This window comes from Calidris pugnax, unplaced genomic scaffold (assembly GCF_001431845.1).
Source record: "Calidris pugnax isolate Ruff unplaced genomic scaffold, ASM143184v1 scaffold244, whole genome shotgun sequence".
Classification (NCBI taxonomy): Eukaryota; Metazoa; Chordata; class Aves; order Charadriiformes; family Scolopacidae; genus Calidris; species Calidris pugnax.
Genome location: NW_015091141.1, coordinates 2032294 through 2048702, shown reverse-complemented (window position 1 = coordinate 2048702; position 16409 = coordinate 2032294). Strand labels below are relative to the sequence as shown.

The following is a 16409-nucleotide window of genomic DNA, read 5'->3' as shown; positions in this document are numbered from 1 at the left end:
CCCCCGGGATGTTACCCCCCCGCCCACCCCACACCTCCAAGGCAGCGATGCTGTGAGCTCAGCCATGATGCCACCCCAGGGGCAGACGGCCAATGGGCCAACATGGTACCAGGCCCAAGGAGCTGAGATGGCTCATCCGTGGCCACCCCGGAGCCGAGAACTCTGGGACCTGTCAGATGCAGGGACCCTGTCCCACAGAGCATGGGGCCAGGGCTCCTAGCACGGCCCTGCTGCGATTTCACATTTTGCCAACCCAGAAGGAGCCCATCCCTTGGCTCCCCACAGGGCTTGCTCCACAGGCAGCAGCGTGGGTGACAAAGGAGGCAAAAATGTCACCCGCTGCTCCATGACGCCCCTGCTCGCCAGGGGCACCTGCCTCCCGTGGCACCACGGCTTGTGGGGTAACCATGGAGGAGTGGCCCCAGGAGGGGGGACATCCTCTCGCCTCCCGCCGCCATCCTCACCAGTGAAGCCTGCCTGCCAGGCGTGGAGCCAGCGCCTCGCACGGAGCCAGGCGGCAGCAGGGGCTGCATTGGGTGCCTGTGTCCGTGGGGCATCCCACACAGGGATACCCCAACTCGCTTTTGGGTTTTTGCCAGGAGGGGTGGGCTCCTTTCTCCTGTATTATTTTAGCAATAATCCCAGCAGCAAGGAAGATTTATGGCATTCGTCGGCCTCTCTGCAAAATCATCAATAAAGACAGACAATACAATTTACTCAAACCTCCCTGGAAGCTCAACGGCTCCAGAGGGGAAAACACGGGCAGCCATTAACGTTACGGAGCCGGGTGCCTCTCTGCAGTGCAAAGAAAAGGAACCAATTAATACGGGAGGGGGTGGCTGGGGCTTAATCCTTCTGGGAGAGCAGAGTCAGTAAAATATTCCAGCTCAGGGAAGGCGTTAGTTTTTCCAGCTAGACAGGTGTGCTGTTATCCACTTAATTGCACAGTTCCACTTTCCAGAGGAGGAAGAGACACTGAGGGTTTGCTCGGGGGCTTCCCAGCCCCGGGTGGGCAGGGGGGAAATGGCAAGCTCCCCCAGGAACGTCAGCCCTTCGTCAGACAAGATGAGCTGTGGGCCAGCTGGCCCGGCCAGCCCAAGCCCGGAGAATGCCGGAGCACCCTCCCAGCTTGCTGCTGCTCCTCCGGGTTTGAAACAAGAGGAATGTCCCCATGGTGCTACCGTTGCAGTGGGAGCTTCCCCGGTGATGGCTTCGGTGTGAGCCATGCTCTCACGGAACGGCAAGGCCCCACTTAGTGCCAGGCTGGCAGCAGAAGGATGGACAGACACCAGAGGACTGCGTGGCATCCCCTCACCTCCATCCCAGAGCACCAGGGGAAGGAAAAGCCATCCCTTCTCCCTTCCCTACCAAATCCCCCTCCTCCCCTGGCACTCCACCGCTGTTCCCCACCATCAGCAGACCCCAGGGGACCTCCATGGACCACCAGAGCAGGTGGGGAACCCCCACGAGATCCAAATGCCCCTCATCCGCAGACCACCCCGACAAAAGCCAGGGGAGCTGCCACTGTGAGCGCCAGCCCAGGGATCCTCTCCCCCTCCCCGCCCCATGCATGGCCCACGCTTTATTTACCGCATACTGTTTCCCACCCTGATGGCAAGACAGAACTATTAATTTCCTCACCAGCTTTTCTGCAGTGCACATCACCACAGCACTGAGCGCTTTGCAAACAATAATTAATTAACCTCTGCAGCCCACTTTGTACACCCAGGGGAATTTGCTCATCCCCTTTATTCCAGGGGGAGAGACGCTAAAATGGGACTCACTCCGAGGTGGTAGCCGCGCTTTCCAACATGAGCCTCCGGAATGCCCATGGGCCAGGGCACAGCTCTCTCTATCACCTTGAGCTTGGAGTTTCATTGTTTGAAGCGGTGCTCAGCGTTTGAAGACCTCACTGAGGACAGGCCCGACCTTCAGGATGGGGAGGACAGGCTCATCAGGTTGGTCCTCGGACATGCTTCGGCCAATGGTCTCTGTTCATTCAGCCCAGAGGTTGGCTGGGCAACTGGGCTACGAGAGCCTGCCGTGATGGAAAGGTGGCTGGAGCCTCACCAAGTGCTCAAGTGCAAGAAGGGCAAGGGAAGGGATAGCTGAGAGGCCGTGCGAGATCTCTGGGCTCAGCCAGGGCAGGGTGATGCCCTGCGAGCACCGACCCTCACCCACCCGCAGAGGATGGCTCTGGCACTCAACCAACAGCACCATGCTCCCTTGGGACCGGGGAGGGCTCCAGGGGGGAGCAGGGATTTTTTCTGCAAGGACAAGTCGTGACCTGGTTACACTACTCGCTTCGAGACAAGGCAAAAGCTTTGCCTGCACTTGAAGCTGCCATTACCAGTTCCCCAGCTGAACCCTCCAGGGTCCGAGAAATGACAATGGCTGTTTGCCAGAGGAAGGATGGGGTCCCTGCAGTGTACCCGGGCTCTCAGTCAGACTTTGGCTCTGCTTTTTAGGCTGGTGGGTCCCAAAGTGCCTCCTGGCCGGGAGGGGTAAAAGCCCAGCTGAGTCTTTTGAGGCTGAGAGGAGGCAGGAACAGCCTCTGCAATGACAGCCATAGGAGAGGGAGGTGACATCCCTCCTGCTGTTTCCAAAGCTGGCAGCATCCTTGTGCCCCAGCGCCTGTGTCCCCAAAGCCAGTGGCATGAGCTGTTCCCACGCTGAGCACTGGGCAAAGCACAGGGGCCAGGCAAGGATGGATGGCAAGGAGCATCACTGCAGGCAGAGATGGGCATGGGAGGGATGGGACACTCAACAGGCACAGCTGTGGCCAGGAGGGTCCTCCCGTGGTGTGCAAAGAGTGTGACAGGCATCGGCACGGACACGGTGTCACATCACATCTCCACGCCCTGCCGGGAAGGTCACAACTCTTTGTTGTCAGTGCTGGCCTTCATCATTGAGGTTTCTTCCCTAATCCCAAATACCTTGTAGGAGCTGGAGAGATGCTGCCAAGGGATATAAGCAGGTCTTGGAAAAACAACCTCTCGCTACCTGCTTTCCTTCTGGGACAATAGCAGCCATCGCCCCCAAAGTCAGCAGGAGATGTTTAGGGGATACAGAGGAGGCAGCAGGTGACGTTTCCAGCAGTGTGTGGAGGGCAGGGCAGAGGGAGAGCACCACAGATTATTATTAACTTGGCCTCGTGGCTCATGAGATGACAAGCTGAGGACTGTAATAGCTGTTCAAGGCAGGACTTGGTGACAAAAGCCCAAGCGTGGATAACAAATGCCGGAGAGGAGGAGAAAAAGAGAAGGAACAGGGGGAAAAAAATCCTCAACAACAAAAATAATCCCAAAACGTGTTGTGCACAACACCCAGTGGAGATTTCTAAAAACAGCTTGTGCGAAGTTATTTTAATCTCACTTTTGACAAGCGAGCGTGTGTGAGAGCGAAGGGAGCGCACAGGGATTATACCCGGGACCAAGGCTTTGGCGCGGCGCCACAGGCAGGGGCACGATGCTGGGACACAATCCTGAGCAGGAGGAGCTGTGGAGAGAGCCCTCACCACGCATCATGGGCATCGGCAGAGTGCTGCCCTTCAAAATGAAGCCTGCGGGGTTCCTGCTGCGGCCAGGTCGTGGTGCAAACCCTGGTGTGGCAAAGGACGGGATGGGAAACACATTGGTGCTCAGCCCAGGCTCCAGCAAGGAGAACCTCGCAGAGCAGGAGGGGAAAGGCAGAGTAGTCTCTGGGGCTGCTGGAAAGTGAGCAGATGTGCGATGACGAGGACAAATTGATAAGAACACCCAATAGGATGGGGAAAGCAGAGCTGGGAGGGGTTATAAGACAAATTAACCTTCTTACGATAGGAGCTGGGGGAGAAGGCAGGCAGTCAGTGAAAGCCCATGAATGCCCGTCCCAGACGGGAGCCAAGCAGGGGGCAGGGAAGCTGAGGACAGGAGAGGTGGCTGTGACAGCAGCCCAGGTAGTGCAGGGACCTCAACAACCCTTGACTTGTTCCTGCAAGAGCGCATGGGACTCAACAGCCTCTCTGCGCAGAACTGAGACTTTTCCAGATGTACAAGACCAAGCAGAAGAGATTTCACCTCCCCGGCACAGGGAACAAGCTCTGCCCACAGTGATTCAATTCACAGACCACAAAAACACGAGCACACACAGGCTTTCCGCCGGGCGGAGCCACCAAGGTGCCACAAGTAGGCACCGAGGCAGCCAGCCAGGATCTCTTCAACGACTCCACCACTGGCACTGGGTGAGTGGGGTTTCAGCTGCATCCCCATCCCCACGTGGGTGCCACGGAGGGGAGCCAGGTGGCACCTTGTGGCATCTCATGGGACGAAGACACTCCTGACCGCCGCATTTGGAGCTCACTCGGAGCTGCGCAGACTCAGGTACAGAAAGGGTCCGTGTGCCCCACTGCCCTCCAACCCAGCCCAAACGGCTCCTGTCCTGTCCCCTCCCACGTGCTGAATGAAGCAATTCATTATCACACACCGGGTGTCTCCTGATGAATGAATCGGGAGGAATCGCAAACCACTTTTGGCTACTCCACACATGGAAAAAGGAGATGCTCTCGGGTGAGAATTACTCACTCTGCTCCAGTTACCTTACAATTCATTCTTCAAGCGAAATTTCATCCCACCATCAATATGTCAGCAGCCAGCTGGAGATCCTCACAACCCTGCGTTCCTGCTAACTCAAGGCAAGACCCAGCTCTGGGTTGGAGGCAATGGGACCACTCCCCACACTACCCGCAAACACTCCAGAGGCCCCCAGTCTCGCTCCACCCGCGCGCGGTCCCCATCCTCCTCCGGCACTGGATATTTAACAGACATTGCCTCCCTTGCTGATCCTGGGAACACCCACCAGGGACTCCCATGCACACTGTGGAGCAGCCACCCATTGGGCCAGCTCCTCTTGAATGGGTTTACTCCTTCCCAGGATTGTTTCTCTTCCCAGATCAGCTCATTTTCAAGAAGCTTAAGAATGTTTAAAAAAATGCAGGTTAATGATGCCTCCGCCTCCTTTTTCACATCCTTGCAACAGCCTAACAGAGTCAGAGAAGCTCCTCTCTCTTGCAGGGACCTCACCCTTTTGGGTCTGTCAACCCAGGGCACATCCACAGGGACCTGCAGTGGCCAGGCAGTGCCCGCACAGCCTCCCCACGCACCACCTCCAGCACTTCTGCCTCTGGAAGCACATTCCCACTTGATTTCCCACTGCAGGGGCTTGGCTTCGGGTGCCATTCTGCTGCCACTCTCGTGACACAGGCACAAGGCTCGAAGCCCTTGCAGGGATAGTGCCGCCTGCCCAGGGTCAGGAACCATTGCCAGAGCTGGGCAGCCGACACCCCCTCCCAGGGCTCACGGCAGCCTTCCTGCCCCTCTGCTCTGCCCCATCTGGAGTACTGTGTCCAGTTCTGGGCTCCCCAGTTCAAGGACAGGGAACTGCTGGAGAGGGGACAGCAGAGGCTACGAAGATGCTGAGGGGCCTGGAGCATCTCCCTTACGAGGAGAGGCTGAGGGACTTGGGTCTTTTTAGTCTGGAGAAGAGAAGGCTGAGGGGGGACCTGATCAATGCTTGTAAATACTTAAAGGGTGGGTGTCAAGAAGATGGAGCTGGGCTTTTTTCAGTGGTGCCCAGGGACAGGACAAGAGGAAATGGGCACAAACTTGAATATAAGAAGTTCCACCTAAACATGAGGAGGAACTTCTTTCCTGTGAGGGTGGCAGAGCCCTGGAAGAGGCTGCCCAGGGAGGTGGTGGAGCCTCCTTCTCTGGAGACATTCAAACCCCCCTGGACATGTTCCTGTGCAACCTGCTCTGGGTGGCCCTGCTCTGGCAGGGGGTTGGACTGGGTGATCTCCAGAGGTCCCTTCCAACCCCATGTAATTCTGTGAGTCTGTGAACCTTCTGGGAAAGCTCCTGGCTGGAAAAGTAGAGGACAAAGATGGCCACAAGTGGCAAAACCCCACCCACAGCACAATCCTGGCCTCAAAATTTGCACAGGAGTTTGGCAACCATTTGACACTCGAAAGCCCAGGCTGACAGGCAGCAACACAACACCCAGGACAGCTCCAGCTGCACGCACAGCCCTGAGAGAGCACAACTCGCACCCTCAGCCTGGACATCTGGAGCACACCAGAAACCAGTCGCGAGGCTGGAAACCTCCCAGTAACACATGGACCCTTCTTGCCCAACCCGATGGATGTGTTGCTTTGCCAGCACCTCAGAGGAGGCAGGGCATGGCACACGGGCAAGGGCAGAGTAAGGTGGACGTTGGATGGGGAAAGCTGGACATGTCCAGATCTGGCTCAAACTCCCAGTTGCTCCAGTTTTCCAGGTCAAGCCCAGCGGAGCTGCAAGCCAAGGTGCAGAGACACGGCCAGTACGGATCACCCTTACCAAAACACACTTTCCTGGCTCCAGGCTCCAGAGGGAACTCTCAGTGTTGATTTTGTGGGTGAGTTTCCCTTCCATGAGGACACGTTGGCTGCTCCCTTCCAGCACAGCCACACGAATTGTGCTGTTGCTGATATCCACAGACACCTGGAGACACAGAGAGAGAGAAAATAATCAGGGAAGTTCCTGCTCGCCCTCTTGCTGTGTTAGTTGGGGTGTGGGGTCAAGTGCACTTGCTGGGGATGAGAGAAGAGCTTTCAGACTAGCATGTAGCAGGAGGGTGGGAATCCCGCTGTCATTTCAGAGCAAACAGCAACAGTTCGGAGGAGAAGGGAAAGCTCTCCGGGGAAGAGAAGGCAGCAGGGCCCAGCAGACGGAGCCCTAGGAAGGATTTGAGGCAGTTGGTTCTGCCACTATGACTGCCCTGTGCCTCAGTTTCCCCACAGAGAAAACCAGCAATGCCACAAGCCTCCTCCATACAGTGCTCAAAGGCTGGACACCCACTTGCTGTGACTGAGCTGTTCGGAGCACAGCGGGTGCCTGGCCATCACTGTGATGAGCTGGGAATGGGGAGCTGATCCTGGGAGCTGAGCACTCCCCTGCTGAGCTGGAGTGATTTGGGGATTTCTACACCAGGAAGGGCTGCAGCAGCTCGTCCCCCGTCTGTACTGCACCAAAAGCATGTTCCTTGGCTTCACTTCTGCCACCAGAGCCAGCGTTGGGCCCAGCCCAGGCCTCCCGTCGGGTGTGCGAGGAGGGACCGCGTGCGGGAGGGCTGCTGCAGCACGGCTGCCCTGTTCCCCGCTGTGGGGACAGGGAACGAGGCAGCTCCGTCCCCAGGAACAGGGCCAGCTCCCGCCCACAGCAGCCATATGGGGAACCCTGCTCCGACCTGCCGCGGAGGTGACATGGCTCTCCCCCGGGGAGACAGAGGCAGACTGCGACTTCATTGCGCTGCATGCAGTACCTCAGTCTACGGAGAGACCATATGCTCTCTGCTTTCCCCTTCGGCCCCGAGCTGCCGCCAGCAGAGCACGAGTCAGGCCGGGGAACTAAGGGAGGACCTGGCCGGGAAGGGGCAGTTTGTGGTCCCTGGTGCAGCCCCGTTCTCTGGCCTGAGAGGAGGAGACTGCGGTGAGATTTGCCTGCATTCTCTCCCAGAGTTCCCCCAGATCTTCCTCCCGCTCTGCAGATCTCATTTGAAATGTTATTACATTATCCATTACCTAGGAGATTTCCAGTGGCTCACTAGCTCCACGCAGGCAAGAGACAGGCAAAGCTGCTCCAGCCGGGGAGGGCACCGCGGCTGCGTCTGATCAGATAAAGATCAGATAAAGATCAGATAAAGATCCACCCAGATAAAGCCCCCAGACCTGCTGGGCGTGATGGGGAGCTGCCAGGGCTTCGACCGGAACAGAGGCCCTGCACACACAGCACAGGGGACATCGGGACCGAGTTCTGATGCTCTGGCTGGCAGCAGAACCATGGTCACAGGGGATCAGGGAAGGGACGTGAGCTCTGGCTCTGCTGGATGGGAGAGGACGCCTGACTTTCACCCGGCACGTGGCTGCGGGCAGCCTCTGCAAAAGCAGCTCCTCCTGGATGGGAAACATCTCCGGAGAGGCTGCAGCACGGAGCAGCTTCCTCCAGCCAGGGCTGAGGCCTCTCTGCCACCACCGACTGCCCTAGTCCCAGGGCGCAAGGACAGGGCTGCTAGTGCCACGCTCCCAGTGTGGCACAGGGCCTGCCCAGAAAGGGACAAAGGGAAGAAAGCAAGGTGACCCTCAAGTCAGCTTCTGGGACGGCCTCTTTAGGGCATGGAGGGACAGGGAGGCTGGAGATACGGAAGGCACAGAGGCAGCATCATGGCTGTAGGATCCACAGTCAAATGCGAGAGGGGTTTTATTCCAAGGTGGCTGAGGGATGTGCTCAAGGTGGCTCTGGGACCAGGAGAGCATTAGGAGAGGGAGTGGAGAAACCCAAATGGAAGAAGAGATCCAAACCTGGCAGCCTTATCCCAGCCACTTCCCTGCGCAACCAGCCAGCATGAGAGACCATCACAACACCTGCTTCTACCTCCAGCCAACAAAAAGACCTCTCTTGGCATGGCATCCCACTGGGAGTGGTGACAGGGGACAGGAGCATGCACTGCCAGAGAGCCCTGACGCTCCTTGCACGGAGAGAAATGTCTGGGAGGACTCGTGTGTGTGTGATGGTGCCCAGAAAACACAGGGTTTGGTGCATGTGGGCAGCAGCTTCTTCTTGGGCCTTGGTGGAAAAACCACCTCTGCTTGGCACCCCCACTCTGCCAGGGAGGGCAGCAGGGCTCTGCGGGGGGCTGCCCTTCCTCCCCCCCGCCACCTCCCCCCGCACCGCGCTGCGCTTGAGGCACACACACAGCGCCGGCACAACTGGGGTTTGACAGAACCGGGCACAGAGAGCAGCTCGGGGAAGCCGAGCGATCCCTCGGGAAACATGCTGTCCTGACAGTGAAGCCACCAGGAGGGGCATGCTGGAGGCTCCAAGGCTGCTTGTCCCCCCACCACGCGCGCCTGACGAGCACCTCTGCCCCCCAAAACACCTGGCTTTGCCAGCACTCCCAAGGAAACCCAGATCTCAGCTCTCTGCCGTGGCTTTCCACCACAGTAATTTCTGTGCACACTAAAACACCCACGCCCGCCCATGCAAATCAAACAAGCAAACACAAACCCATGAAGGAATCTAGCTCATCTCCTCTGAGCCAGGCAAAAAGAGAGGCTTGTTGTCATTATCTCTATTTAAGTGCTCGGGAAGCGCTCGGATCCATGGGCCCCTGTTGCGCCTGTAAGTAGATCAGAGAGGTGGAGACCACAGAAGAAGATGCTCCCACCTACCCCATCGCCCATTCCTGCTCCACGGACACTTTTTTGGAGCTCCATACAAGGAAACCTTAAGCTCGCCTGAGTGAAAATGTGCCATAGCAACAGCTTGAATCCAAATAAGTGTCATAAGGAGGATTTTGAGCAGCATTAGAGCCGGGCACGCTCTGAGCCCGGGGACCAACCAGGGGAATTTTTAATCTCACCTTGGCAGGCAGAAGCCAAAAGCCTGATCATTTTTAAAAAAGACAAAGCTGTGTGGTGAATGTAGGGGAACGCTGCTCTTTTGCAGGAACCCATCAACAAGGTGTCCAAAGTCCATCAAGCTTTAAAATGGCTCTGAACCATCCTGCTTTGGCCTGTCACCCAGCCGTTCTGCTTCTAACCCCCCGAGGCTGGAAGGGATTTAAAGAATTACTTCGAAGTGAACACTCGGCTGCCAAGAGTAGCCCCAGGAGGGATGTACGAACCAAATACAAGGAGACACCTGGCAAGAATAAGGAAAGTCCATCTCAACAATCGATTGTCCCGAGAGGGCAGCGCTGGCAGGAACCAGGTCAAGGGCAGGCAGAGCCACACCACAGGCAACAGCACGGCAAGGAGCTGCCCTGATAATCACCCCAATAATCACCCCACAGCCAGGCAGGGGCTCTTCTGCAGCGACAGCACAGTCTTGAGTTGAGGAAAGGTCGCGTCCCAGCTCCTATAGGCACCTGCAAGACCCCCATGCCTCTGGGTGGCAAAGATGGGGTGGACAAAACCTGATGCTCTTTTTTTTTGGCGAGGACACAACTCCCCTGGCACAAAGGGCACTTCCCTGGGCAGGGAGAGGCATCGTGACCGCAATATGATGCAGTGGGATGGAACATCCGTCTGGATGCCCCCGAATCATTCCAAGAAACAGCCTGGGTTTGTTTTACAGACCCACTGGGAGAGATGCATCTCCTGATCCTCCTGCTGTCCCCATGGCAGCCATTTGCTCCCTCACCCCTCCGGTCTGGGTTGCTGCTGCCAATTACACTCTTCTGGCATGATCAGGAGCTGTGTAGGCTGGAGCCAGTGAACAAACCCAAGCGTGCTCATTTCAGCCGCCCTGGAAGCAGAGGAGAATGAGAGGTGGGGGAGCACGGATTTCCCAAATGGAAAAATACAGAACTAGCCATGGGGAGGGCAGGACTTGGGAAAGCCAGGAGAACTCACACTTCTGGGTCCAACTAACACCAGCCACGGGCACACTCCTCTCAAGTCCCTCTCCAGGAGAGAACAGAAGTGGCGAAGGAAAAAGAACATGACCGCTTGTGTCCAGGAGCAGAGAAGAAAAGTTCCTCCCTGAGCCAAGGAGGGAGGTGAGACCCCCCCGTGCCCACACAGGCAGTCAGGGAGAGGGAGCCGCTCACCTGCACCCCAGCGCCAGCTCCCTTCCCCCCAGAGCAGGTCAGGTCTCACATGGGCTGTGCCTGCTCCAGTTCCCAAGTGCCAGAGGAGTCGTTCCAGCAGCTCCCACTTGCAGGAGACACTCCAAGCCAGAGAGAGCAACAGGGAAGGAGCATCCATTTCCAGGCAGGCTCAGAAACCCGCGTGCGAGTTTGCAGTCAGTGGAAGTGGAGAGAAAAAGTGCAGAAAGTGCCATGCGGCGCCAGGGAACCCCGCTGGGGCTGGAGCAACAGGACACTGCAGTCACAATGGGAACGTGGCCAGGCTGGGACCGTCAGTCCCCACCAGCCACACACCCAACACCAGACAATGACACCCAACACCAGAGAAAAAGGCATGTTTGCATCCTGCTCCTTGAGTACGAAGGACAAGGAGCCTTCCTGCTTCAAACAGAGCTTCCCAGGAAAGCTAAGCACCCCAAGGGAAAGGGAAATGCTGAAAAACACACCATTAGCACCACTTTACCTGTTTGCCTTTTACAATGTGCTTGGGCACAGGCACTTTAATCTCCAGGTCACTGAAGTCTTGGGACCAGGTGTAATTCTCTCGCACAGCCCCATTGTAGCTGTCGGGGTTTGTCTGGAACTGCTCCTGCCTCCTGGGGGAGAAGAAAGGGGTGACATGCTCAGTGTTGGCGAGATCAGAGTCTGGAGAGAGAAGGAAGCTTGAGAGCAGGGTGCAAGAAGCAGAAAGGGAGGGCAGAGCCTCTGCCTCGCCACCATTCAGGCTGGATGCCTGGTCTCTCCCTTGCTGCTGGCCTTCTTGAGGAAGGGCGAAGGCTGAGGGTGGCAGCCTCAGAGCGACCCCAGCCACCCTGCCTGTTGTGGGTGACCTGTACACCCCTCTCCCAGTGTGCCGCAAGGGAAGTCAGGCTGCTAATGGGACAACCAGTGAGACACATGATAATTTGGCTGCCCAAAAGGTGCAGAGCTGGCCCCCAGCTGGCTTGGGGCGCCTTTCAGGCTAACTCCGCTCGAGCGCAGAGCTCTTCTTCCCCTCTAACTCCTGTCACAGCTGAAGTGGGGGACACCACTGCTCACTGGAGGGTGCGTGCTGACTCCTGGGCCACTGCCGTGGCTGCAGAGGTGGTGGCCCATCACTGTGACCTGGGTTCACCAAGAAAAAACAGAACTGGTCATCCCTCTGATTTTAGCATGTTTGGGAAAACCACCAGCTGTGATGACCGGGGCAGCTGCTGACACAGAGGTGATGGAGTTGCGGAGCCAGCTCAGCACGGCACTGGAAGGGGGCAACTGGACAAGCGGATCACAAGCAACACCTTAAGCAAAACACAACCACTTCCAGCTGCGGAAATCTCAGAAGGATGAGGAGGTGATTGTAATGGGATTTATCAGAACAATAAGCAATAATCAATACAGCATTTCCAGCCAAGAAAGGAGATCTCCACCGTACCCGTGTCCCTTTAAACTGCTGGCAGGTGGAGGATCTATTCCATCGAAACCTCCCAGAGAAGGCTTTCAAATAAAATAAAATCTCTTTCTAAAGATAGCTGCGGTGCTAACAAAAGGCAGAGTTATTTTAAAATGTTTTGATACGCACCTAGTCCTCAATGTGGAGCTGTATAAACATCAGGCTGCAGCGAGTTACATAAAGGGGGGGCCAGTGAGAGTGGCCCCGGAGGGCAGCCAGCCCTGGGTACTGCATCCCCTTGTGCCCTGCTGCCTTCCCAACACCCCCACACCAAGGGGCCCTCGCTAGCACCGGGCGGGGGTGGCTCCCAGCAGAGCGGTGCCCTAAGAATTATGTAAGATCCATTGATTTTAATTAAATTAGGCTCTCAGACGACCATTGGGTGTTGCGGAAGGGGCTGTGCATACATCCTCCCCCCACTTTTTTTTTCCCCTTGATGGTTTCATGGGGGTTTTCCTGCCCTGTTACAACAACCCACGCCCTGGGGCGGTTTTGATCTGGTTCCCCGGGCGGCGCAGGCAGCACCAGCGGCTGGCAGAGGCCATGGGCTCCCAGACTCAGGCCAGCGATTTCAGGGGGCACTGCATCACTTTTTTTGGGCATCTTGGCCTTGCCTGGCGGGCGCCCATTGGGTGCCCATTGCCATGGAAACAGGGTTGGCATGGCAGCACCGAACCAGTGCTGGCGCGGGTTGGCTCCAGCTGTCGGTTTCCCAACCGCCCCCGAACTGAAGGAGTCGACCAGGCTGGAGGGCGAGAGGGGGAACAGTGCAGGCAACCGGGGTCTGCAGGGCCCTCCTCACACCCCGAGGGAAGCAAAGGGGTTGAAACGAGGTGGCACATCCTCTGAGCATCGTCTTGTGTGTATCCCCAGGTCCTCCCCCAGAGCCGGCCCAGCAGTGGCACCTGGGCAGGATCATCCCAGTGCCCATCCTGCACAAACCCTGCCAGAGAGGAGAGACATCTCTCTCCCGGTTGAGGATCCATGCTCTGCCTGGTTAAGTGCCCTCGAAGGACGTGTCGGGGTCTGCCTGGGCACAGCACAAGCCTGTGAGGCTTCTGGCCTCAGGCTGTAGCAAGAGCGTACGTGGCCACACAGGGGACCGGAGCACAAACCTGAGCAGGGTTTAAAACCTGCTTGGTTTTTCCTTCCTAGGAGAACATTTCCTTCTAATCAGTGTGGACCTGAGCTGCGTGGCAGAGCTCACCATGCTCCTTCCCAGCGAGACACCATAGGGAAGGCATGTCGGGTGGCAGTCACCAAGCATCATCACCTCCCTGAGAACAAGCGGAGAACCAGACAAGAACCAGAAAATGGCTATTTACTTCCAGGTCTTCCTCCCCCTCGGCCTTTCCCAGGAAAACCTTGAAGGCTGAAGAGGGAGGCGGCAAGCCCGTGCCCAGGCCAAGGAGGTTAGAGCAGATGCAGAGCATCAGAAATGGGAGAAAACCTATCGGAGCAAAGGCAAGTGTGGGTGACACCAGCTGCAAATGCCTCATGGCCACTGCAGACAAATAGAGTCCTGGAGCAGCTGCTCACTGCCACAAAGCCACCAGGTCCGTCCTTGTGTCTCTTCCTTGGGAGGAAAAGGCTCGGGCTGAGCAGACCCTGGCCAAGCACATCCTGGACGTTTTATCCCTCCCAAGAGCTCATCGAGCGTGATTTCATTGTCCTGTGAGGGCACAAGTGGCTTCATGGCAGCCCCAGGAGACATCAGAGTTAATTGGGTTACTTCCACAGGGAAGCGAGGCAGAACATGCTCTGCAATGACTCTGTCGAGCTTCTCTTTACATGGACTCACTACTGAACGAGGGAAAGCAGTCTTCCTTCCAGCCCTGACCCTTCCTTCCAGCCCCCACAGGACAGCTCTGTCGTCCCACCCCCGACTGTCCCCCATGGGACAGCTCTGTCCTTGCTCCCTCTGCACCGTAAGGAGAGACGGGGGACAGGGGGACGTTTCACAGCCACCTCTGCTGCCCTGCCTCGTCCTCACCGCCCTCCTGGGCTGGCCGGACAACACGTGCGCCAGACAAACCATCCCTGTCCTCGGGCAGCTTCAGCGCGGAGAAGTTTCCCCTCGTGCCTAAACCTGCCTCCAGCTGTCCCAGGGCCGCGGGGACCGGTGCCGTCACTTCTCCACACCTCTCCTTCCCCCAACAGCCAGCTCCATCCCTCCAGCCCTTCCTGCAAGTCAACAGCTCTGCTCCTGACACTCAAAATCTCCAGATGTGAAACCAATGGGTGACTTTGTGCCCCAAAACTAGATTACAAGGGGAACTCATGAAGGCCTCAGTGATTCCCCTGCAAGTTTAACTGCCTGCTCTTAAGCAAATGAGGATTTGGGGTGATGAACACAGGCCTCAGCCTTGTTAGGCGTCTCTAACAAACAGCTGACAGCTCTTCCATCTCCTGGAGCAACTCTTCCTTTCCTGGAGATTTTCCAGCCAGATCCTTGCATGGTCCAACTGTGCTTAGCACACGCCGCCCTTCATGCCGGCAGCACTCAAGAAATTGGACCCAGCTCCTTGGTTGGAGGCAGCTTCCCTTGCTGTCTGCAGGGGACAGCCTCAGCTCCCAGTGAGCTGGGCCGAGCTGGGCCATGCTGGAGCTGGCTCTCCTGGCCGACACCATCCCTCGAGCTGCTTCAACAGCACCACCATACACCAGGTGAGAGAACTTCCTAGAGGAACGCTATGGCCAGGAGACATCCTTGTCCCCAGACCCACCCGGTGAAGACGGAGGCTGGGTGCAGACGGAGGCTGGGTGCAGAGTGCGGTGCGGGTCAGGCGGCAACCCTGCCAGCAGCCCGGCGACAGCCTGCGGTGCCATGGTCAGCTCAGCGGGTGCCCAGGCAGGTGGTGGCAGTGCGGAGGAGAAGGAGGGTGAAAAAGCATCAGCTTTTAAACCCAAGGGTTTGGCACCGCATGCACTTGGCTGCCGGGTGGTGGGGATGGTGTGGGTGGGTCTGTGTGTTCTGTCTTGTTCTATTTTTGCTTGCAATGTGTCATTTTGGGGGAGGTGAAACCTTTAACAATGCACCGTCAAGAAGCAGCCGATCTGTTTTCCGTTCCTAGGAGTGGCACCGCACGGCTGCACTGTCACTGGGACCGGAGCCGTTTCCCTGGCGCGGGGTCAGACCCCAGCAGCGGCGGGAGGTGGCCGAGACCCAAGGGGCAGTGGTGGTGTCACCAGGAGGTGCCGCTCGAGCGAGGCTGGCCCCGGCGCGCAGTCTGGATGCCCAAGGGCTGAGCCGCATGCCGGGCCCCCTATACAGATTTCTGAGCATTTCTTATTCTGGGATTTCCAGTTTCGTGGGCTGGTGATGCACGATGAGCCAAGCAATGTGGAAATGGCGACAGGGCGGACACTCGGCTGAACCCAGTTCTGTCCTCCGAGCACAACAGCTCCAGTACCAGCTCCGTAAAAGCACCGCCAGACACAAACCAAGAGCAGGAACCAAACGCCAAAGGGTTTGATTTAATGTTTTACACGAGGAGAAGTAGGGCAGCTCACCAAGTTCCTCGTTACTGAGGATTTTTGGTGCAAGAATGCAAAAGTTGAGGAACGGATACAGCAGCATGGGAGCAGCCATCCTTCAGCCTGATGCTGCCGGCTGAGGGGGGAGCAGAGGTGGGCGAGCTTCATGGGAAGGAGCTGATATGGGCCTAATCCCAGTGGACTCTTTTTCTCCACAAAAAGAAGGAAAAAATCCCAAGGATTTTCAGAATTGCTCAAGGAAACCAATCCTCTTTGCCTGGAGCATCTCAGCGTTTTGGCCCAGGATCTATCTCTCTCAGGACCCAGGACGATGCAAGTGCAGGACACCTGGGTTTTGGGGAGTCAGTGATGCCATCCCAATGGCTCCACGTCCACTGCCGCTGGGACTGGGGCCCACCTCAGCCAGCGCTGGCTCTTGGGCTGAGCAGACACTGAGCTGAGGGGGGGGTCTGCACCCCGCCACTGGCCGGTATGGCAGGTACCCTCAATCACTTGGAATTCACAGAAAGCTTCTTCTGGAGCCGGCACTGCTGCTTGCTCTTAGTCAAGGTGAATTATTTAGGCAGTTTTAAGGAAAATGTGTCAAGCCCGTTAAGTGATGCAGATGTGGAGGTGGGTGGAGAAGAGAAACAACCTCAATAGCTGAAGCTGGGCAAGCAGGACTGGCCATGGCTGAGGAGGACGATGTGGGCAGAAAGCCAGGCTGGTGCTGCATGGCAACCACCCCAGAGCATTCAGAAAGGGAGACCTAGACCCACTCCCCTCTGCAAACTGCTCCCGAAGGAGGTACTTATAACAGTCTGACCCTTCCTGCACC

The 16409-nt window shown here is 57.2% G+C and overlaps 1 protein-coding gene across 1 annotated transcript in view; it reads right to left on the bottom strand.

Annotated features, from left to right (window-relative positions):
- The window catches only part of NUDCD3 (NudC domain containing 3), a 32567-nt gene that overhangs the window by 1799 nt on the left and 14359 nt on the right, over positions 1-16409 (bottom strand). Inside the window, exons 3-4 of the mRNA XM_014958824.1 lie at positions 11129-11261; positions 6375-6518 (exon numbers count right to left, since the gene is read on the bottom strand). Coding sequence (XP_014814310.1) covers positions 6375-6518; positions 11129-11261 — 277 coding nt within the window. The remainder of the gene's footprint in view (positions 1-6374; positions 6519-11128; positions 11262-16409) is intronic.